The 23,985-nt window shown below is 35.5% G+C and overlaps 1 protein-coding gene across 3 annotated transcripts in view; it reads left to right on the top strand.

Moving 5' to 3' along the window:
- The window catches only part of CSMD3 (CUB and Sushi multiple domains 3), a 1,252,643-nt gene that overhangs the window by 567,359 nt on the left and 661,299 nt on the right, over positions 1-23,985 (top strand). For all 3 annotated transcript variants that reach the window (XM_049632997.1, XM_049632998.1, XM_049632999.1), the window contains one exon: positions 11,134-11,258. In XM_049632997.1, the coding sequence (XP_049488954.1) occupies positions 11,134-11,258 (125 nt within the window). The remainder of the gene's footprint in view (positions 1-11,133; positions 11,259-23,985) is intronic.

Raw genomic sequence — 23,985 nt, forward strand, 5'->3', positions numbered from 1 at the left:
TTTTCTTTTCTTTTCTTTTCTTTTCTTTTCTTTTCTTTTCTTTTCTTTTCTTTTCAAGTTTATTTATTTATCTTGAGAGAGAGAGAGAGAGAGAGAGAGAGAGAGAGAAAGAAAGGGACAGGGAAGGAGAAAGAGGGAGAGAGAGAATCCCAAGCAGGTTCAGCACTGTCAGTGCAGAGCCCAATGAGGAGCCGGAACTCATGGACCATGAGATTATGACTTGAGCAGGGATTAAGAGTCAGCCAGTTAACTGATTGAGCTACCCAGGCGCCCCAGGGACTTAATTTTCTTTTAAAGCTAATTCTGTAACCAAATGCTGAATTATGGACGCCCTTTATTGTCACATACTACTTGATAATTTATATAACTTTATATTTTATTACAATATCTGCTTGTACAGTTTTCCTCAATTTTATAGCTGTAAAACAAAAAGCTTAGAGAGATCTGGTATTTTGTGTGTCACTCTATACTTTCCACCTCCTATTTTGAACTTCAGAAAGCTGATACTAAGACTTGCTCAATATTTATGAAAGCACAATTTCTTGGTTTTATTTTTGTTTTTCACCAGAAATGTACTTTTCCTGTAAAATGGAAACATTGATTGCAAAGTTATTTCGATCAGGATAATATAAAGTTCATGATATACATATTTGAGGAACTGCATTATAGCACAGTCACTATGTTAAATGGGAATGATTTAAAAGTTAGGCAACTACACCTCACTTCAAAGTTAAACACTCTTTATTCATTAAAGAGGCACAACTACATAAAAACACAATGAAATATTTGAGGTATATTTGTTGTGACATTTTACTTTAACAAAGAGTAGATGGATTCATGGAATGTTACAGCTAGCATGTACCTACAGATAATCTAATCTAATCTGCTCGAAATTTTCCTCAGTGGGCTATAATGTTAGTAAAGCTGAATGTGTAAAATTGAGTTTATTTTATAGCATAGGCTTAACATGGAAGTAGTAATTTAAGATGCCAAATTTTCATTGCCGACATTTGCAATAATTTATTATTAATTGTCAGCATCTCCGTGTTGGATTTTAGATACAAACACTAAGTGTGGGTAGTCAGTGCTCAGTCTCAGCGGCCCTCCCTATTTGTAAAACATTAAGTGGTTCACAAACAATGAGGTAGTTACTTTGTGTGTTACTCTCTGCACTCTAAATATCACCCATAAAGTTCCTTGTGGATTACTCTTGCATCTTTCTTCTTTCTTTGGCCAGAGAATAAATGACATGGAAAACTGCTACAGGAGTAGATCAAATGGGATTTTATATATAAAAAAAAGTGATTTGTAAACTAAAATGCCATATTCAAGTATTAATTGCTAATATGCTTTTAAAAATATTCTAGAGTCGCCTGGGTGGCTCAGTCGGTTGAGCATCCGGCTTTGGCTCAGGTCATGATCTCACAGTTTGTGGGTTCCAGCCCCACATCGTGACAGCTTAAAGCCTGGAGCCTGCTTTGAATTCTGTGTCTCCCTCTCTCTCTCTGCTCCTCCCCTGCTCATGCTCTGTCTCTCTCTCTCCTTCAAAAATAAATAAATAAAAACATTAAAAATGTTCTAAGATTTTAAAAAATACAAAAACTTGATCACCTTGGATAGTTTAAAACATCATGTATTCCAATTTTAATTTATCTATGCCTCTGAAATGTGTTCTTACTCTGAGATAGATTTTCTTTTATTTAAACCTCCACTTCCGTCAGTTTATTCCTCTATCACAACTATTCTTTTTTTTTTAAATTTTTTTAATGTTTATTTATTTATTATCAAGAGCCCAAGACGGGACTTGAACTCATGAGCTGTGAGATCATGACCTGAGCCTAATGAAGTCAGATGCTTAACTGAGCAACCCAGGCGCCCCTAGGACAACTATTCTTAAACAGAGGGTCATACATAGTCCTTTGGCAGGGAGGTTTGTAATGAATTGGCACCATATATATATACATATATGTATGTATGTACATATATGTATATATATGTATACATATACACACACACATATGTTAGATACTTTATATATATATGTCATATACCTCTGTATTTTGATATATGTTATCAAAGTTTGATAACATAACCTCTGAAAAATTAGACAAATAATGTTATTTCTCTAACACAACTGTTCTTAAACAGAAGGTCATACATAATCCTTTGGGGGGCATTTTGCAATGAGTTGGTTACCAATACTAAAATACACACACACACATGCATATATATACACATATACATATATATGTATATACACACTTACATATATATAGATATATATATACACACAAATATATATATTTATATATCAAAGTTTGATAACGTAAGCTCTGAAAAATTATTCAAAAAAGATCATCTTCATTGCATTACTTAGTTCCCAGCTAATATGAGTGCACGGATGTGGGGAGAGAAGTAGAAAAGCAACAGGTACAGTTAGAGCTACAGTGCCAGAATTATGATGTTAACTTTGCCTTATTTTATGACGATGCCTCTCTGAGGCACATTTCATGGATATGTTTTCATGTGAATTACAAAACAGCATGTGGTGGAAGCCATTAGGAAACTTACCAACTTAACACCACAGCATTAAAGTTTTTTAGACCTTACTTTTGCCACTGATTTCATTTTTCATTGTCAGGGATTATATAATCAGATTCTAATTTCTAAATGCATCAACCACTTTCCTTTATGTTTCTTTTGTATTCTTTTGTATTGTTATAGCAATAAAATTTGTGCCACACCCATTATAGCTTTTCAATTAATACTATTCACAAAGTTTATTATTTTCATAATTTTAACTTAGTCTCATAAAACATTTTTAACACAGTACACAAGTTTGTGTTCATATTTTTAAATAAATTTTATTTTGTCACTGATTTTTGTGATTTTTCTGAATATTTTGCTTTCTAAACCTTTTTGCTACTAACCTTCAAAAACACTGTTTACTAATTTCTTTTCTTTTTTTTTTTTCTATCAAAGAATATCATTATCCTACCTTGAGCCTTTCTGTTTATAACTCAGTTTTGGATCTGTACGATACTTCACTTATAATGTACAAACACTGTGCCTATACAGGATTAAACCTCTATCAAAAAGTCATATTCAATCAAGAAACAAAACTTGATCTGGTGAATGTTGAATAGAAGATGTAAAAAAACAAAGACAATTCAAAACAAACAAGCACACAGTGGCAAGGATTTATCTCATACACGCCAGGAACAAGAAAAGAAAAGAAACAGTATCAGTATAAAAATAAGATTTTTAGTTGTTATTTTTTTCATAATTGCACTGAATTTTGAAATTTTGAAATTTTGAAATCTTATTAGGTGCAATAGCAAGGATTTTCAAGGAGGCAATTTTGAAGAGTTCTGAAGAGATGATGAATTAACTTTGAAAGTTAAGGACAGGGCTCCATGATAATAATCATTATTCTTTTCTCTGAAGGTGTAAAGTTCTAACTCATTTTAATGGCTTTATTTTAGCTTAGTTAGCTTTTTTAACTCATGAAGAGCTGTCCCCATATGAAAACCCACGTTAATGTGCTCACCTAGTGTTCCTTTGTTTCTTTCCGACCAAACTATTTTGTTGGGATTTTGTTTCTTTTTCCAGGATATTATCCTGATTGGAATTGCCCCATTTCTCAAGCAACTGTGTTGTTTCGTGAAAGTATATACATATATTAAATAAAACCATACGAAAGACTGACTCCTAGTGATAAAATTTAGACTGAAGTGAAATGAAGTATTGGAAGGTTGGGGCAGGTAGCAACATCACCTTCTAGATATTCTGTCAATGCATACAGAAGTCCAAGTTTGGGGACACTGAGAGGGTAGCACTTGGTTTCAGTATTGATTGAGATAGTGAGTGACTTTTAACCTCGCACCACTGAACAAGCCAAGGTACCCAAGGTCAGTATCCAAACTGATCATAGCCAAGAGTGCAACAAAAGGCAGTAGATCAGGAGACTAAATTATAAAAAGGCAGTAGATCAGGAGTGTATGAATGCTGAATTTAATCTTCGTGGCATTTGGCACAGATTGGGTTCTGCTGATACAATCTTTGGAAGGGAATAGCATTAATTTTGTAGGGACAGTGAAATGACAATACATATAAAAAGACCATGGTGTTCTTTTCTCTTTTGAAGGAAAGTTTTGGGATGAGTTAAAAATCTCACTATATTTGAAAAAAAATTATCAATATACTTTAGATTTAAAAAAAATTGAAAAGGTAATTTATTATAACCTTAGAATAAATTTTGTGAAAAAAAAAATATATAAAACTTTATAGTAAGTGGGTTAATACCATCACTTTTGCTTCCAGCTTAAGATGACAGGTTGAATATTTGAGAGAGAGAATAACCCAGGGTACAAAGGAGAGACATATTGAATCTGAAACCAGGTGCAGAAACAGCCCTTTCATAAAAAGATACAAGTGCTCTGTTTTTACAGTAAGAAAGGAGAAGAGAATGAATGTGAATAAGAAAAGAATAAGAGTTTTGGAATTATATTAAAAACACATTAACAGTATAGAGCTTAAAGTTTTTTTCACTTATTTTCATAATCTTTATTTTCAAAACATTCTACAACAATCATAAATCACTTGTATAATTCTAAAAGAGAAAAGAAAATCATATGGTAAAAATTTCCTACTCTAAATCCATTTTGGTAAAAGTAACCTCAGATTTTCTAATGTGCAGTTAATCATTTTTGAAATTATTAATTTAAATACATTTAGAGAATCATTTGATTTTCGAAGATATTAAACAGATATGATTGAGGTCATCTTGATGATAGATTAGAATGGGGAAAAGTTACATATTTTGAAAAATTAACATCTTTTTTCACTGACAGCTCTGATATCATAGTGTGTTTTTGCAATAATAGGTATAATTTTTAAAAAGATGATAGTGCAAGGGCGCCCAGGTGGCTAAATTGGTTGAGTGTCCGACTTTTGATTTCAGCTCAGGTCATCATCCCAGGGTCCTGGGATTGAGCCCCATATTGGACTGTGCTCAGCATAGAGCCGCTTAAGATTCTCTTTCTCTTCCTCTGCCCCTCTCCCCTGCTTGTACATGCACTCTCTCTCTCTCTATCTCAAAAACAATAAAAATAAAAAATTTAAAAATTAAAAAAAAAGATGATAGTACTTCAACAGGGGCCAATATAATCACAGTGAAGACCAACACTTGTTTTTCCAGCTATGTGATTGCATATCATATGCTTGATGACTCCACACTTTGAAATTAAAACTGTGTTCAATCCTTTATTTTGGAATGTTCTATCAGATTGAGTATCCTACTACAGTGAAAGGTTTTATTTAGCTGGGCGAGACAGATGTCTCTTCAGTGGTGACAGAAAGTACAGTTTGTACAGCTTGTCTTTTGTATAACTGAATACTTTCCTAGAAATTCATATTTTTAATGAAACTTAGTTGTTTTTTTTTAAGTTTGACTCAAATATTAAAGCAGTTCATAAAATAAGAACACAGTGCATTTGTTCAAGATATCCATTTCTTAGATATTATGGAACCTGGATTCCTCTGAAAAGACTACTTATTTCATTGATTTCTGCCCTCGCTATGTTCTTTTCCTCTTATATTTTTGGTCTAGAATATGCTAACGTGTAGCTGTGATCCGAGATGGAGGTATTTGTAGATGCCCAGTAGAGTCTTTCTTTCAATAGTGGGGTAGAAATTACTGAGTTTCACGGTTATTTCCATGATTGGGGTGCTCAATATGTGTTAGGCGCTCTGTGTACTTTATAAATGGTATTTCATTACATGATCACAACAGCTGAGGAAGCTGAGGCTTTCAGACATTTTTACCTTCTTAAAGCCAAGGAACTGGGAAAGAGAAGAGTTGGATTTGAAAGTTCTGACTTTTTTTTTCAAATATTTTAGAGAGAGACAGGGAGTAGGGAAAAGGGGCAGAGGGAGAGAGAGAGAATCTCAAGCAGGCTTCATGCTCGGTGTGGAGCCCAACATGGGGCTCAAACCCATGATCCTGGAATGATGACCAGAGTGGAAACCAAGAGGCTGACAATCAACATACTTACTCCCCCAGGGGCCCCTGAAAGTTCTCTCTGATTCTTTGGCTTAAACTATTGGCCATAGTCTAAACTACCTCCCCCATTGTACTCAACAGAGAAAAAAAAAATCACTGGAATTGTTAATCATTGAGTGCATACAGGAGTGGGTAGAAACTTTAGGGACTAATTGCTGGTCGTCTTTGTTAAGTAGCAGAGCACTTACTTGTCTGTTATTACAAAGTGCCTATCTCCAAGCTAAGTGTAGTCGTTTGCTATAATCAAAAGAAACAAGCTAAAATACTTGCTATTTAAACAAGATGAAATGTCTTTCTTTCAGCAAGAAGAATCTGGTAAACTAGAATATTGTAACCAAATACAAATACAGTGACGACTATAGTGATCTTGACAGAATTACTAATCACTAAGTGAGAAAATAGTAATTAAAATTACTTCTATGGACCAGCCCCTATACTAAGACCTTTTTTTTTTTTTTTTTTTTTTACCATGAATCTCCTCAGTACAGTTACCATCATATCATCTCTGTGAGAGCAAGGATCACTGCAGTAGTTTGTAAACCAAACTCCTTGCTTCCACCTTTGCTCGCCTGAAGTTTTTTCTTCACCTAGCAGCCACTATGACCATTTTAAAACATAACGGACCCTAATGTCATTCTTTTGCCTCCCAGTCCTACAAGAACTGCCCAGTTTTCTCAGAGTAAAGGTAGAAATCCTTACTATGGCCTACAAATTCATAAATGATCTGCCCCTAATCTCTAATCACTTCCTTAATTTCATACCCCAGTATCCATCATTTGCTTTGCTCTAATCACATTACTTTTCTTACTGTTTCTGGAACATAGCAAATGTGTCACATGGTAGGAGTTGAGTACAAGTGGATTATAAGCAGTTTAAATAACCATCAGAGAATATCTTACCCAAGAATAATTTGTCCCATTATAAGAATGTGGTATCTTTGGATTAAGCCTTTTTAGATAATAATTATTATTATCTAAATATATACTATTATTTACCATTATACTATTATTTAGATAATAGTAAAGATATCATTTATTCAGTCTCTCTCAAAAATACACACACACACACACACACACACACACACACACACACGCACACTTAATAACTTCCTGTATAGTAGACTTATAGGTTGGAAAACAAAATAGATGAGTGCCTGGAGTTTTTCCCAGCGGGATGAGAAATGCAGTAAGTAGACAAATACACAATGTATCAGATAGTATATAGGAATTCATAGGAAAGAAGCTGATGGATTAGGAACAGTTGTTTTATAGATAATAGTCAAAGAGAGCCTAATGGATAATTTTACATGTATTAGAAAAAACGGAAGTGAGAATTTGGCACCTGTGGCTTCCTGGAGCAAGCATTTTTCCAGAGTAACACAAAGGCAAAGGTAAAGACCCGGAGACAAGTGTGTGTTTTAATATTTTCAAGCCAGTGTAGCCAAGGAATAGAGATTGGGGAAGAAAGTGATAGGAAAAGAGTTTTGGAAATTAGCATGGACAGATCACATAGGCCATGATAAGGGCATTGCCTTCACTCTCAGTGAAATACGGAAGCATTAGAAGATTTGACACAGAGGAAAGGCATAATTTGAGCAATCTTGTAAAAAGATTGCTGCGGACACTAAGGATAGATTTTAAGGAGTCAAGAGCAGAAACAGGAAAGCAGCAACATAGCAGCAGAAGGACTATTGGCAATAAAATAGATGAGAAATTATGATGGCTCAGGTCAAGGTGGTGGCACTGTAGGGGTAAGAAATATCAGGTTCATGATTTTCAAAGTGTTGATAACAGGATTTGCTCAATGAGGTGGACGGGAAACGTAAAAGAGAGGGATGAGGCAAGAATGATTCCCCAGGTTTTTAGTCTTCAACTAGAAGGATAGTTTTTGTTGACGAAGGTGAGAGTAAGGAAGGGCGAAGAATTGGCTATTAGATAAACTTGTAAGGCTTCTCAGGCTATTGAGTAGTCTAAATAAATCTTGGGGCCATTAAGAAGTTCACGAAGACCCTACTCATTTATTTCTTGGTTGTATGGGTATTTAATTTGTGATGATTCACTGAGCTGTATATTTTGTTTTGTACACTTTGCTAAGTGCGATTCATATTTAAAAAGAACCACTTTAAAAATGTATTTGAGGGGCGCCTGGGTGGCTCAGTCGGTTAAGCGGCCCACTTCGGCTCAGGTCATGATCTCACAGTCGTGAGTTCGAGCCCCGCGTCGGGCTCTGTGCTGACAGCTCAGAGCCTGGAGCCTGTTTCAGATTCTGTGTCTCCCTCTCTCTGACCCTCCCCCGTTCATGCTCTGTCTCTCTCTGTCTCAAAAATAAATAAACATTAAAAAAAATTAAAAAAAAAATAAAAATAAATAAAAATGTATTTGAGTGTAGACAATGTTTCATTAGTTTCAGGTGCATCATGGGATACACCTTCTCTATACTTTATGTTGTGCTTACCACAAGTGTAGCTCCCATCTGTCACCATGCATTAGTATTACAATGATCACTACTGTATTTCTTATGCTGTGACTTTTATTTTTGTAATTTATTCATTCCCAAAATGGATGCCCGTATCTCCCACTCCCCTGCCCTCTGGCATCATTAGTTTGTTCTTTGTAGTTGTAAGTCTCATTACGCAGTTTGCTTGTTTATTCATTTTTCTTATATTCCATATATTAGTGAAATCATATGGTATTTGTCTTTGTCTGACTCATCTCACTTACGTAATACCCTCTAGGTCTATCCCTCTTATTACGAATAGTAAAATCTCATCTTTTTGTGGCTGTGTAATATTCCATTGTATATATAACACATCTTCCTTATCTATTTGTCTGTGGATGGACACACAGGTTGCTTCTGTATCTGAACTATTATAAATTATGTTGTGATTATCATAGGAGTGCATATATCTTTTGGAAGGAGTGGTTTTATTTCCTTTGGGTAAATACCCAGTGGAATTATTGGGTCATATGGTAATTCCATTTTTAATTTTTGAGGAACCTCCATACTGTTTTTCACAGTGACTGTAGCAGTTCACATCCCCAGCTTTTCAAATAGAAATGGTGAGAGAAGAAAAGAAAATGCCTCTAGAGGAGAGTAGATTCTAATGCCTAGAGACTTTTCCCTGTGCTAAACCTTTGTTCTTTGTCATGCCATCTCTAGTTCAGATTTTTTGTCATTTTTAGCTTAAATCAGAGGTTTTCTATAAGGCATCAGATACGAAATATTTTATAGTTTGTAGGCTAAAGTGTCTCCATTGCAACTACTCAACTCTGACATTGTAGCATGAAAACAGCCATAGACAATATGTAAATGAAAGTATCCCTGTGCTCTAATAAAACTTTATTTATACACATCAAAATCTGAATTGAGTACAATTTTTACATTTCATAAAATGTTATTTTTGTGATTTTTTTCAAATGTTTGGAAGTGTAAATGCGATTTTTATGTGTTGGGCTGTACAGAAATAGGCAGCGGACCAAATTTGGCCTGCAGGACATAGTTTGCTGACCATTGGCCTAAACCACTTAAATTATTTTCTCATACACCCCTATACTCTCATACATGTTCCTTTTAAACTGTCCTCTATGCTGTTCCAGATATATCTTTTTACAATACAAATGTGATCATGCAAGCTGCCTCTATGACAAGCTGAGGTTGCTGAACAGGAGCTGTTCAGACACAGGCTGGGTGAGAGGGTGCAGGCAAGGCCCTCCAGGAAGAGGGGGAAGGGAGGACAGTGCAGACACAATACAGCATGGCACGTGCAGATAGCCAGCTGCTAGAGGTAGCGTTCACTTGTGGCACTGGGTTAAGGATGGGGTGGAGAAGTTGGCTGCGCTTCTTGCTGGAAGACTTTTTATGCTACGTAAAGGAAATTGGACTTATTTTTTGTGGTGAGTTGCTGTTCAGGGATTTTAACAAAGAAAATGCATGGTCAGTTTTTCTTTTTTTTATTTCATTCCAGCAAACATCCATTACCCTTAGAAATTAAGGTTTTAAAAAATGATCCTTTTAGTAAGTTCGCTTTCAGCGGAAAGAAAAGCAAAATCCAAATTGCAGTAGGTTAAATAATAAATGATGGGTAAATTTTATATGAAGGACAATAAACACAATTTTGCAGCCCTAAATATGTGTTTGCTTGTTTGTCTATTTATTGATATACAAGTACCAGTCCAAATAACTGCACATATAAATACCTGCTAGAAAAGTACCACGATGTGGTATGAATACAAGGGTTGAGATTCAAAGTCAGGAAGACGACTTTTTGCTTCATGGTTACCACCTCGGATTGGAATTTTACTCAGTTATAGAGGTGCCTGGGTGGCTCAGTTGGTTAAATGTCCAACTTCGGAGCAGGTCATGATCTCACGATTCATGAACTTGAGCCCCACGTCAGGCTCTGTGCTGCCAGTTCAGACCCTGGAGCCTGTATCAGATTCTGTGTGTCCCTCTCTTTCTCTGCCCCTCCTCTCCTTGCCTTCTGTCACTCTAAATACATACATACATACATACATACATACATAAATAGGGGTGCCCGGGTGGCTCAGTCGGTTGAGCGACCAACTTCAGCTCAGGTCATGATCTCACGTTTGTGAGTTTGGGCCCCGCGTCGGGCTCTGTGCTGACAGCTCAGAGCCTGGAGCCTGTTTCAGATTCTGTGTCTCCTCTCTCTCCCTGACCCTCCCCCACTCATGCTCTGTCTCTCTCTGCCTCAGAAATAAATAAACATTAAAAAAATTTATAAAAAAAAATAGTAAATTACTCAGTTACTTAACCTTGGTTTCTACAACTAACAACACAATAATTAAATTTGATGACAGCTTTCTGTAGTTCCTACTAATATCTTCATGTTATTGACTTACAAGAAGTTCGTCTGTTTATAACTTTTATTATATATTTGTACAAATTATATTTTCATATTTTGTTTTCTCATTGGAAAGATACTTTTTGTCACTGTGGAACATTTTTGACCCATCGGATATTACCAGTAGAAGTGGAGATGAATCACTGTTATATGCTTCTAATCCTGTTTTTTTTTTTTTTTTTTCTTATCCTCTGTTCAATTTTAGCCTTGGATCAACCGTGCAGTTCTCTTGTGATGAAGATTATGTCCTACAGGGGGCTAAGAGCATCACTTGTCAGAGGATAGCTGAAGTCTTTGCTGCTTGGAGTGATCACCGCCCTGTATGTAAAGGTAAAGAAAAATCTTTAAATCAAAATGCTCTCTTCACAACATTTTAATAGTTTGAACTTTATTCCACCGAGTATAAGTTTCAATTAAATCTTTAAGGTGTAATGCAGTCTTTAAGGAAGTACTTAACTCATGTATTTAGCAATAGTTGTTGAAAACCTCTAATATGTGAAGCACTGTGTTAGGTTCCCAAGGAGTACCCAATGTAATAATTGGAGTAATATGCAATATAAGACACTGATGACTTTGTTGGCTTTATTTTAAGAAGAAATTACCTTGTGTAGAGATTGATAGGGCCTGATTTTTTAACCACAGTTTTATCTCTGTTTGTATGCTTTGCCATTTTAATTGCATTTGTCTCCAGTAAGCAGCGATACTGGTGTCGGTGGAGATAGAACACAGTTCTGTGATTCGTTAATTTAATCTAAGACAAATCCATGTGGACCCTCTGGCTTCCCATATTACCAGTAACTGCAGATAAGATTTATTACCACCACTTTCTTCAAATTAAATATTTCTATATGAATTAAATACACTCCCGTTTACTGAAATTTATTCAGCTGTGTTTGAAAGTGAACACCTCATCCTACTGGCAGTCGTGATTGCTCCTTTGTTGTTGTTGTTATTTTTTACTAATTGCATCCCTGCATATTTCAGTGTCCTAGTACTCAAAATTTCATTAGGCTTTCTTCACCCTCGGGGAACATTTTCACTGAGTCAACACACTGTAGATTCCCCTCAGTTGTCATAAGGGTGTTATCAGGGGAATAGAGAAGGGGCATATTTGAGAGCTACCATAAAGGAAAAAAGACAAAAGTATTTGACAACTGGCTGGATTTGGAAGGAGAAATTAACAAGAAAGAATCAAAGATGATGTTCAAGTCCATGAGACCAGAAAAACCTCATGCTGTTAATAAGTACGAAGAAACTGAAAAATGGAGTTTTATGGAAAATTATCCACAGTTACTGCAATATTGTGATCATTGGCACCACTTGTAGGCACTTTGTGCTGGGCATAGAGCTAACCACCATATATACTATGTCTTATTTAATCCTCAAAACAAACCAATGGAGACATTATTATCTCCATTTTAGAAATGAAGAAGGTAAGGCCTAAAGAGATACAGTCACTTTCCCGAGCTCAAATACTTGGAAAATATTTTTCCTTAAGTCCTTAAGTCTATAAGTCCTTAAGACTTATAGAATGGAGAGAAAAGCCAGATTTCAGAACTTTATTGATGGAATAGAAAATGATAAAATGGAAGCAACAAATAGATTCCACTCACTTAGCAATGGCAATGGCAAAGAAGAAGAGAGAATCTAGATGTTTTACAGATTTGAGTAAATTTTTTCTGTTATAGGTAGATGATTATTCATAACCTATCTCATTTGCAAAGGCTTTCAAAGTGACATATAGTGTGATAACATTAAAAGTAAAGTTAAACGGAGATGATACAATAAGGCAAAATAGTTTCATGATCCTAAACAAAAGTTTACATACAAGTGGGTAGACGACTGTTAAGAATGGTTTACATGTAAGACTTAAATATGGTGGCTGCCAAACAATGGGGAAAATGACCATTTTACACAAAAACCATTGTCTATAAAATACAAGCATAGCAATGAAACAGAAAAAGCAAACTTTTTCCTGGCTTTGAGGTCTGAAATGCCTTGCATTGTTTTTTATAAAGTAGACACTGAATAATAGGCATTGTGGGAATAACTTTCATCAATGTTCTGGCAATGACTAGAACAGTAAACTGTATAAGGTTGATTTTTTATGGTGTCCTCCACTCAAGATAAATTACAGTTATAAAGGACAATGTAGTGAAAATCATGGTTTCAAAGAGTGTGATCCAAGTATCTTGCTTCAGTTTTACATAAATTAGATGTGTGAACTTTCTGATGGCAATAAAGAATAGAAAAAATAGAGGGTAGATTTAGAAAAAAAAGAATAATGGTAATGCAGAAACAAAATCTCACACAAGAGAAGTTACAGCCAGATCATTGAATTTAAGGTCTACGTAAAGTAAGATGAAGACTATAAACCATCTTTTTTCATTCAAGACTCTCATTTCAATAAAAAGAATGAATCATATTTATTACAATTGTAAATTGTTCAAAGGCAGTAATAATGTTACATTATTCTTTTATTCTTCACAAACCCTATGGAACAAAGAGCAGCTCTGTAGTGACCTATATCTCAAGAAATACTTGTTGAAAATTAATGCGTGATTATTTTTCTTTGATTCCAAGATGCAGGAGCCAGGAGCTATAAATGTGCATGTTCAACATTCGTATAGTGATATTATTTTATCTAAATTTTACATCTTTTCTGCAGATACTAATCATTTATACATAGCTTTTTTTCATTCCTTGCATGCAGGCATATGTGTGTATGGTTTATAAAGTACATTTGGCTATTAGAAATTACTGGCTGTGGTGCTAGAAACAGTAATGCAAGGAACATGCTGAAATAGTAATTGAAGTTTTAAAATGACTATCCACAGTGAGTCGGAACAAAGAATAGTTTTCATGTCTCATGGGTGCTTGGACAGAATAAATATGCTTTTTTCCAGACAGCAGCATAAATAGCAGTATCAGTGCACTGCACCTTTGAGGGGTTATTAATATAGCTGCCGTCTATGTATTGCATGGTTGAGCAATCAAGAAATGGTGATTTTCAAGAGACTGAAAGTTCACACAAATAGCAAATTATGAATTAAAAGAAAAGGAGCAATTTACAAATTAATATTAATGGATTTTACACCAACTCAGACAATAATTTTATTCCCTAAATGGGATATGTGTATGAGATATTTACCAGTTTACAGTTATGGAGACAATTATTCTTTGTTGGATATGCAGTAGATTTCTAAAAACTGGAGTTTATGCAAATAATCAGACTTATGCACTTGACTGATATATAGAATGTTTATTTTAGATATTCATGATATTCAAATAAACACCATTTGTTTGAAAATTGATAGTTTGTTAACTAGGAAATATGTAGGATAGTTAATATTTCTAGATCAGACAAAGCTGTCGACTAATTTTCAAACAATATTTGGACAGTCCAAATAACCAGTCAAAGCACAAGGGCATTAACCACTCATGAGAGTAATGTAAAATGTGGCTAAGGAAAGATTAGAAAAGAAGGCAAAAGAAATACAAGAGTATTGGAAATGGGTAAAATCAGAAAGTCATCTTTTAATTCCTTTATTCAATTAATTATTCAATCATTTGTATAAGTAGTGATTAATATACTTATTTATTTCGGATTCCACAAACATTAACGAACATTAGTAAGGATCCCAAATTAAATATGTGGGATACACAGTATGTGATGGTTTTAATTATTTTATATTGAAATGCAAAACTAAAAATATATGGTAGAGTATGTTGTTTACAAGAGAGGTACAAATTCTCTGCAGAATTCAGGTGAGGAAGATTATTCCCATGTTTGGAGACCGTCAGGCCTTAAGATAGAAGAGCAGGACTTGGAAGTTGTTTTGAATTTCAACATAGGAAGTTGGAAAGCATTCCAAATATAGAGGGTATGTCATGAGCAAAATCACAAAGTGAATCGGTTTATCTGTGGAACAAGATGGGGGAGGATGGGCATTCCAGTTTGGTTAGGTATATGAAGGAATATGAAGTGAGGTCAAATTAGAGGGGTTGTATAACTCCTCCTTTAAGTGTTTTTGGAAGCACCCTAAACCATTCTGTAGTATATATATATACTGCAGGTAACTCCTATCTTTCCATTTGGACTATAACTTACCATACACAGTGCTAGCACACTAATCCCATCAAAATCTCAGATTTGTTATGTCCCACTACTTTTCAGTGGCCCCATTTTATTTCTCAATTTCGTACTGTGAGCCAGTAAAATGAGACAATCAAGAATATGAACGCAGGGATGAGACTTCAAATCTTCTTCGATCTTCTACTTAAGTAATATACTCTCGTCATTAATTATCAGATTTCTTATCTTGAAGTAGAGTTCCAATACATCAGGATCTACTCCATCTAGAGGTAAGGATTTGTGTGAGGACAGGGCGCCTGGGTGGATCAGTCAGTTAAGTATCTAACTTTTGAGTTCGGCTCAGGTCATGGTCTCACGGTTCGTGAATTTGAACTCCAAGTCCGGCTCTGTGCTGATGGCGCAGAGCCTGATTGGGATTCTTTCTCTCTCTCTCTCTCTCTCTCTCTCTCTCTCTCTCTCTCTCTCTCAAAATAAGGAAATAAACTTAATAAAGAAAAGAATTTGTGTGAGGATGGAATAAGGTAATCCATTTAAAACAGCGAGTATATGGGCTGAAACACACTAATGGATGGAAGTGCTGGGTGGAGCACTGCCCCTAATGGTTATCTCATCTGACTTCCAAAACAATCCATGATCTGTCTCCATGCAGTTGTTTCATTAACTCTCACCAGCAATTTATCCCAGCATCTCAATAGTGAACACAATCACTGTCCTAATTTTCATATATGTGTGACTTGACCTGAATGGAAGAAAACCTAGTAACCATACACTGCTCACCTTTCAAAGTCTTAAGTCACCTTTCACCTCCTCCAAAACTTCTTTCCTATTTCAATTATCCATGACCCACCCCCCCCCCCCACACACACACTTCTTTAACCTTACTTCACATTTTCTATCTTTACCACACAATTTAGCATTGAATTCTATTCTCTTTGGCAGTGGTTCCTCACCATTTTATGGGCAATAGACTTGATCCTTCAACCAAAACCACCTCAGAAAGAACAAAATAATCAACACGTCTAAAGCATTTGATTTTCATTGGATTTCCTTTTGACTATTGCCAAAAAAAGGACAGTTATCTATATGGTTTATCCATATATTACCTTTGATTAGAGGGAAGGATCATAATGGGGTGCTTGGGTGGCTCAGTCAGTTGAGTGTCTGACTCTTGATCTCAGCTCAGGTCATGATCTCATTGTTTGGGAGTTTGAGCCCCAAGTCGGGCTCTGCACTGGCAGTTTGGAGCCTGCTTGGGATTCTCTCTCTCTCCCTCTCTCTCTGTGCCGCCCCTGCTCATGTGCACATACTCTTTCTAAAAATAAATAAATAAACTTAAAAAAAATTAGAAGGATTATAATGAGATTCTATTCCTTTGTTCATATACAAAGTGAAAATGGGTATTGCAGTTTATTTGGTAGATAATCACTGGCCAAACCTAAGGGTTATAACCCTAATTAATGAATATTTATTAAGGGCTTTGGGGTCTTACAGTTTCCAAAATTCTTTCACATATGTTTTAGGCTCCTTCTCGTGTTTTGTTCTTCTTCACAATGTTTACCACAGTGACCATTATGCCTATATTTTTGTGCGTATGATAGTTGCTAAATAAGCATTTTGAATAAATATTGTGGAGAGACTTAATTATAACAGACATTTTTAAAAGATAGTAATGTGCTGATATTAACCACAGAAAGTTGCCCTGGAAGAAGGCTTCCTGTTATGCAAAAGCAATTAGAAAATTTTGCCCAAGAGCAAACCAGAACCTGCTGAAATTTATCAACCAGAAACACATATAGCAGGTGTTTGTCTGTAGCTGTTATTGATGCCTTCTTAGTTTCATGGAATAATGTTACAGATGAGATGATGCATAATAAGGGTGATATTAGCAATTAATAGAGTGACATATGGTGAAGAAGATAGACAGATGGTTTAGATATGGGTATTTATCATACATTCATGTTTTTTTGATGGTCTTTTTTCCGTTAAAAATAATAGTTTGAAATGTATTATATAATTTTGATAAGGAAATAAATTTTACTGCCAATGAATATATTTTAATGACAAGATGTCATTTACATATTATGTGCTGCAGATGATAGCGATGCATTTATGTATATAATTTAAAATTCAAAACTACCCGAACAATTAGAAATTTTGCATTTCAATAGCGCCCTTCCAACAATTGTTCAGAAATACATTCCGCACATCTTGCCTACCTCACAAACTTATTAGGAAAATATGCAAATAGTTAGCAAATAAATGATCCTGTTTTGGTATATAGTAGTGGAGAGGGATCTCCACAGTTATCAGTGAGAACTTTCTATTTCCACCCTGCCTTTTCCTGGGTATAGGACCTTGCTTATCTTGCTTAATGTTTCCTGGGCTTCCATTTGCTTTGTTGGTGATTACTCTGAACTTCTTCCAGTTGTAAATTCTAAAAATTCATAAGTACATTTAGTGCTTTCTAGACTTTAGAACATGGTAAGGTTATTCTTAGTTTTTCAATTTTTAAAAATAGGCTTTGGTTTTTAGAGCAGTTTTAGGTTCAAAACAAATTTGAGTGGAAAGTACAGAGTTCTCCTATATCCTCTGCTCCCACTTGGCCCAGAGTGGTACATCTGTTACAATCAATGAACTGACACTACCTTATCATTATGCTAAGATTATTCTTAGTTAAATGTTTGTCTTGGTCTTCTAGGGCAGCTACAGCAAAATACCATAAACTGAACGTCTTATAAACTACAAATATTTATTTCACAGTTATAGAGACTTTGAAGTGCTGGACGATGTCTGCTGGGTACCAGCTTCTTTATTGTAACCTTCAGACTGTAACTTCACATGATGAAAAGGGTGAGGGATCTCTCTGGAATCTGTTTTATAAGATCACTAATCCCATTCCTGAAGGCTGTGCCTTTACCACTTAATCATCTCCCAAAGTCTCCACCTCCTAATATTATCACTTTAGGGGTCAGGATTCAACATGTAAAGTATACGGAGAGGGTACAAATAGTCCATGGCAATGTTTTCCTTTACCTTTGGTGGTCTAGTGTCTGTCTTAGTTCCTGGCACAAAGCGGGCAATAACAACAACAACAACAGCTACAACAACAGCGACAACAATGATACTATATGATAAACTATTGCTAACGGAAGAGTACTATTCTTTATTGCACTGTGTTTTAGGTAGCAGTTTAAAAATAGATCGGTGTTACTTTTACTTCGTGCCAAAACTGTGATTATCAGTCATCAAACTGCTTCAAAGTAGTTTAGATTCTGTGAATCTTTTATGCCTCATTTACTATTAAAGATATAATTTCATATTAACTTAAAGGAGTATTTATATTCATACGTTTCTTACTATGTTCATTTTCAATGATGTGTCCTTAGAAAAGTAAAGTTGATTGTAATGTGATTGTTGATTCTGTTATCTTCTCACGATTATAGTTTTGAGAGTTTTCAAATGGAAAATAATATATTAATTATTAAAGCTAGTAACAATTTTTGGTGAGTTGGGAGAGAAAATAAACAGGAAACAACTCTCTTATTTTTGGCACATATAATTTTAAAGCCCTGAGGATCTGAACATTAATGGGGATGAAATGGACTGTGTGATGAACAAAGCTCAAATGACTAAGGAAATAAAAATAATAACCTGATAAACAATGGATGTTTTAGCTGAACAGCCAAGGAAACACCTGAAATGTGTTATCTTTATGAAAGCATGAACAAACTGAAAACTAATGAAATCATCACAGGAATACAAAATTTGCAAGAGAAACTACTTGTTTGAAAGGAAATTTCAAAGAATTGTTAAAATGAAATGACTTTTTTGTGTGTGTTTGTAGTAAATCTGTGACATTCCTCAAAATTCCCCTGTAATGCAGAAAGCCTTATTTTCTGTGTTTGTTGACAGGATGTGCTATTATACTGGAAGACCTATTCTGACTTAATACCCTTTCCGATAATTCTGATCACCTTAAAAGATGGGCGAAGTAAAGATGTTGGAGTGAGGGCCTTCCATCTTGAGATCTTCTATAGTGCAAACTCACTTTTGTCTTAAAATAGCAGGATACCTACTTCTGTGCCGGAGAGTTTGCAGAGAAAATGATCGTAGAGGGATCACTAGAACGTCTGACACTTTTTCTGTGCACTCAAAGAAGAGAATTGTACCATGCAAAGTAAAAGATGTAAGGTGAAATGAAAAATGTGAGGACCCGGGAAAGACACAGACACAAACAGGAAACAAAAGGCATAGGCAAGATATATAGACACATGATTGATGAGAAGGGGACATTTTTTGATATTTAAATTGAATGTATTTGAAATTTAAAGAATCATGGATTTTATCCTTGATATGAATATGGAGAATTTATCACATTTGGACAGATCTTTCCTTATATTAAGGTATAAACTATGTTCGGCTGCTTAGCTAGTCTGACACAAGATTTTCTGCATCTAGGTATATAGCAACAGCATCTCCAATCACTAGCCAGGCGTGGCACCTGGCTGACATCTTCACAAATACTTGAATGAATGACTGAATGAATGTTTCTCACTCTGCTAGACACAACATAAGAAACACAGAATAGAACTGAACAAATCACATCCTCGAGGAATTTCCAATCTCGTTGAAAACAGTACATTTGAAATGAAACAACCAGAGAACATCCCTAAAGCAACAGAGGCATGGTTGCACAGACAACGTTTATGTCATAAAGATAATTCAAAACAAAGGTAGGACAGAAGACAGAAATGAGAATGTTAACCTTTGGGAAAAAAAATTCCATAGACCATGAAAATCTCACTTACTTTCTCTTTTAATTGAATATTACTGTATATTTCTAATTTGGGAAATCATTCATTTTTAACAGCATTGATATTTGTTAAGTAAAATTTATTAGGTAAATTTGTTACCTAAAGTTTATTTGTTACCTAAAATTTATTAGAGAAAAGGAGAAACAAGATGAACTAGAAGTTATCTTGGTCTCAAGATCAGTTCTCTACTTTATGGGAAGAACACAGTAGAAATGAGTGCATCGCCATACATCCCAGTAACAGACACTGCCGATAAATGAACACAGTGCTTTCAACTCAGTGAGCATAAAACAACCACTCTGCCTAGAAGAGTCCAGAAAATTTAATAAAAAAAATGAATAGGGACTTAAGAAGGAGAGGCAGACAGACAGATTTACAACTTGAAGAATGGAAAAATATATAAGACAAAGAAAACTATACATAAAGTATCAGGGTTGTGAAAGAGACCTATATTAGAAAGAGAGCAAGACACTGATGGATTATGGCAGGGCATAAATTTATTGATGGTGGGAAAAATGGAGATCTATTGGTTAGACACATGGATCTTATATGCTATATAAGATCTTGTGAAGTGTCTTGTATGCCAGTGACAAAGTAAATATTGGGTTTTATCTTGGATTCCTAAAGAGGAAGCATTTTTGCTTCTAATTTTTTTAAAAAGGATTATTTATTAATTTAATGTGTTGAACAATTGTTTATTTAGTGATAATTATGTGCCAGTCAGACACTGGGGTAGGTACTAGGGATAAAAAGATAAGTAGCGGAAAATCACTACTTACAATGAACTTATTCTTAATGGTGGGGGGCAAGAGAAGATCCCAAAGTTAATATACCATTACAATAATCTATCATTAACTCGATACTACAGCTATATAAAAGGTGTTCTGGGAGTTGACAGAGAAGGCTTCCAACAAGAGGAGGACACTGAGCTGGACCTTGAAGACACAGTAGACAAGACCAATGAAACAGTAGTGGATATGAACGGTACACCAGATAAAACCACATGAGAAAAGGCACAAGATAACAAGCTAATATGTTATAGAAAATGGAATATGAATGGACAGAGGTAACACTGAAGGTAGGATGTCCAGTTTGACTTTCAATTAAGTCGGTGATAAGAGAAATGCAGAGAAAGGATTAGAAAAGAAGTAGATTGGAGGTGACACCAATATATAAGGGATAGGAGGAGGAAGTTGAGTCCATGAAAGAGACTAAAAAAGAAGCAGCTGGAAGCAGAGATGGATAACAGGAGAGAATGGTGTTATGACACCACAGTGAGGAGAGATTTTATAAATGAAGTGTGGTCAACATTTTTAAATTCTGCAGTGTGAGGAATAAAAAAAAGCCTCATTGAGTTCAACCAAGAGGATACCAGTGATCTTGGTAAAAACCATTTTCGTTGGAATCGTTGATGTGGAAGACACATGGCTATAGGTGAAGAGTAATGAGGTGAGAAAATTGAGGCATAAAGTGAAAAGCAGAAACTTGGCTGTGAGGCAAAGGCGAGAGCCAGGTTCATGGAGAGGAGCATGCAATCTGGGGAAGGTTGTTTTTAAAATATACGAGGTTTAGGGGCACCTGGGTGGCTCAGTCAGTTAAGCATCCAATTCGGCTCAGGTCATGATCTTGTGGTTCGTGATTCCATGCCCCACATTCAGCTCAGTGCTGACAGTCTGGAGCCTGCTTGGGATTCTCTGTCCCCCTCTCTGCCCCTCCCTCACTTAAGTTCTCTCTCTCTCTCTCTCTCTCTCTCTCTCTCTCAAATAAGTAAACTTTACAAGAGAAAAGAAAAAAAGGAAAAAAAGAGAAAAGAAAAAGGTATGAGGTTTAAGTAATGAGTACCTTGCTCTGGCATGTGTGAGAGGTTGAAGACGTTGGTGAGAGCTGGGCCAACTGGAAGAGACAGTTCCCCAATATGAAGGGTCTGGGATTCAGAATAGAGGGGATAACATTAAACTTGGAGAGGAGTTAACACACACCCTCCTCTCAGGTAGGAGACCATGAGGAAGGAACCAGTGAAGCCGTAGATAAGTGTACAGGTGGGAAACAAAAGAAGGCATCATTCTCAAATGGTGCTCTTCCTCTTCCCTCATTTTTCTTTTTTTCTGTAAAGTGGGTGAAGTTATCTAAGGAGAAGAAGAAATCCAGCAGTTCTGTGATTAAGCAGGATGGAACCGAAGGTGAAATTGATAGGCAGAGAGAGCTGGGGGAAGTCACCAAGCAGTCAGCCTCCGAGAAACAGGATCATATCCTGAGGGTTCCATTTAGGCCAGTGGTCCTCATCCCTGGCTGTGCATTACAATCACCCTGAGAGCTTTTGAAATAAAAACCTATGCCTGGGTCCCAACCCACATCAATGAAATCATACTCTCTGGAGGAGAGATAATTCAGTTCCCGTATCCCCTCTGAGATATACTGGTCAGTTTAATTGTATTGAGGATTCAGAAAACAGCTTGAAATGATATTCTGTTTCCTTAGAGAGTCTCTCCCTCATTCCCGAGGACTCATGTACTCACTGGCAGGCTGCTTGGAACATTTAGTTACACATATCGTATTCCTGTTCTACAGACTGGCAAAGTGGAAGTCTGATGCATTCAGGTCACCAAGGCAGAGCAGCAGCTCACAACGTCCTCTTCTTACTGGACACATGCAGATACGAGAGCTATATAAATTTGCATGTTAAATGTCAAAAATGGACTCATTTTCATACTCATCATGTATTACCAGCTGGAAATGGCACCGATTTACTTTTGAGATAAGTGTTTCTTGGGAAGAAATGAAATGGGGTCACAACTGAATGAGCTGCACTTCATTTGCACTCCTGCCATCCATTTATTTCCGAGAGCTTTACCTTATTTATTCTGAGGGAACAAGACAAGGCAAATGTAGGTTTGTAGCATGGAAATCATTTTGACAAGAAAATTAAATAACTATGACTTTACGAAACATGAATTCTTTTCAAAGTTGGTCATAAGTGCCAACGTTTCAACATATGCATTACTTTTCCACCTCTTTTCCTTGTTGTCTTTGATAATCCGATTCGTGCAGCATTTGCTTTACTGGCTTATTATTTTAGATATTTTATTTAAAAAAATACTATTTCAAATTCCGCATTTCTTTTTTATAGTTAAGGTCAATATTTATGACTTTCTTGCTGAGTGCTGTTTTGCTACAAAACTCTTCTTAGTTCTTGCACAAGTTAAAAAAAAAAAGGCATCTTGGATGATTTCATGATGCTCTAAACCTATTTAAAGCTAACAAAAGTTCATGGTTCATTTTCTTGGCCTTGGGTAAACTTCTCCTTCAACTTTTGAAGGATAAATATTCATTCATGTTTAGCAGGACCTGCAGTTATATTTTATTCTGAAAATAAATACTTAGGGTATTATGATATTGTTAATTTTAAGCACCATTAACACATCTCACATCTAGATATTTCCACCAAATTCTAAGGGGAAAGGAAAAGCCAACAAAATGTTTAGATATAAAAAACAAAAAAGCAAAAGAAATGAGAAGCATCTTACTGATTTTTTAAGTCTGCTTCCTCAAGGATCAAATGTGGCTTTCTATAAGACTATTGGGAATGCTTTCTGAAAACCTTCTCATTTACCATTGTTTACATTTACCATTGTTTTACATTTAAAACCTTTTTGTTTGTGAGCATAATTCATTCCAGAAACATGCTTGTAATGCAAAGCACTTGTATTTCGAAGCGAATTTCCAGAACCATTGGCTCAGTTGTGACCATGTGAGTTTCAGCATCTCCTACTACTCGTATTGCAAGGCATTGCTTGTTTATCAAGTTAAAATTTATTAGAAATGTTTGCTTATCTTGCAGCACAGTCGCAGAACAAGTTACTCTCATTCCAAGGTTTTACTGTATTTTGTTCTTTTCTGCATAAAATTTCTTTCCAATTTATGCAAGGATGGCATATGGTATTTTTCTTAGCTATTTAGAGTATTTTAAAAAGAAAATTAAGTCATAAAGACCGTGTTGTTAAAAAATGTTTTGTGAGGTCTTCACAAAAGGACTCTAGTTGTTTTCCATTTTCATGACCATAAAAATATTTATTATTTAAATACAGCAGCATTCATTCTGAGCCATGAACACCAAAGCCACATTTGGCTTTTTATTTTCTTGGGCTTT

Source organism: Panthera uncia, chromosome F2, assembly GCF_023721935.1.
Source record: "Panthera uncia isolate 11264 chromosome F2, Puncia_PCG_1.0, whole genome shotgun sequence".
NCBI lineage: Eukaryota > Metazoa > Chordata > Mammalia > Carnivora > Felidae > Panthera > Panthera uncia.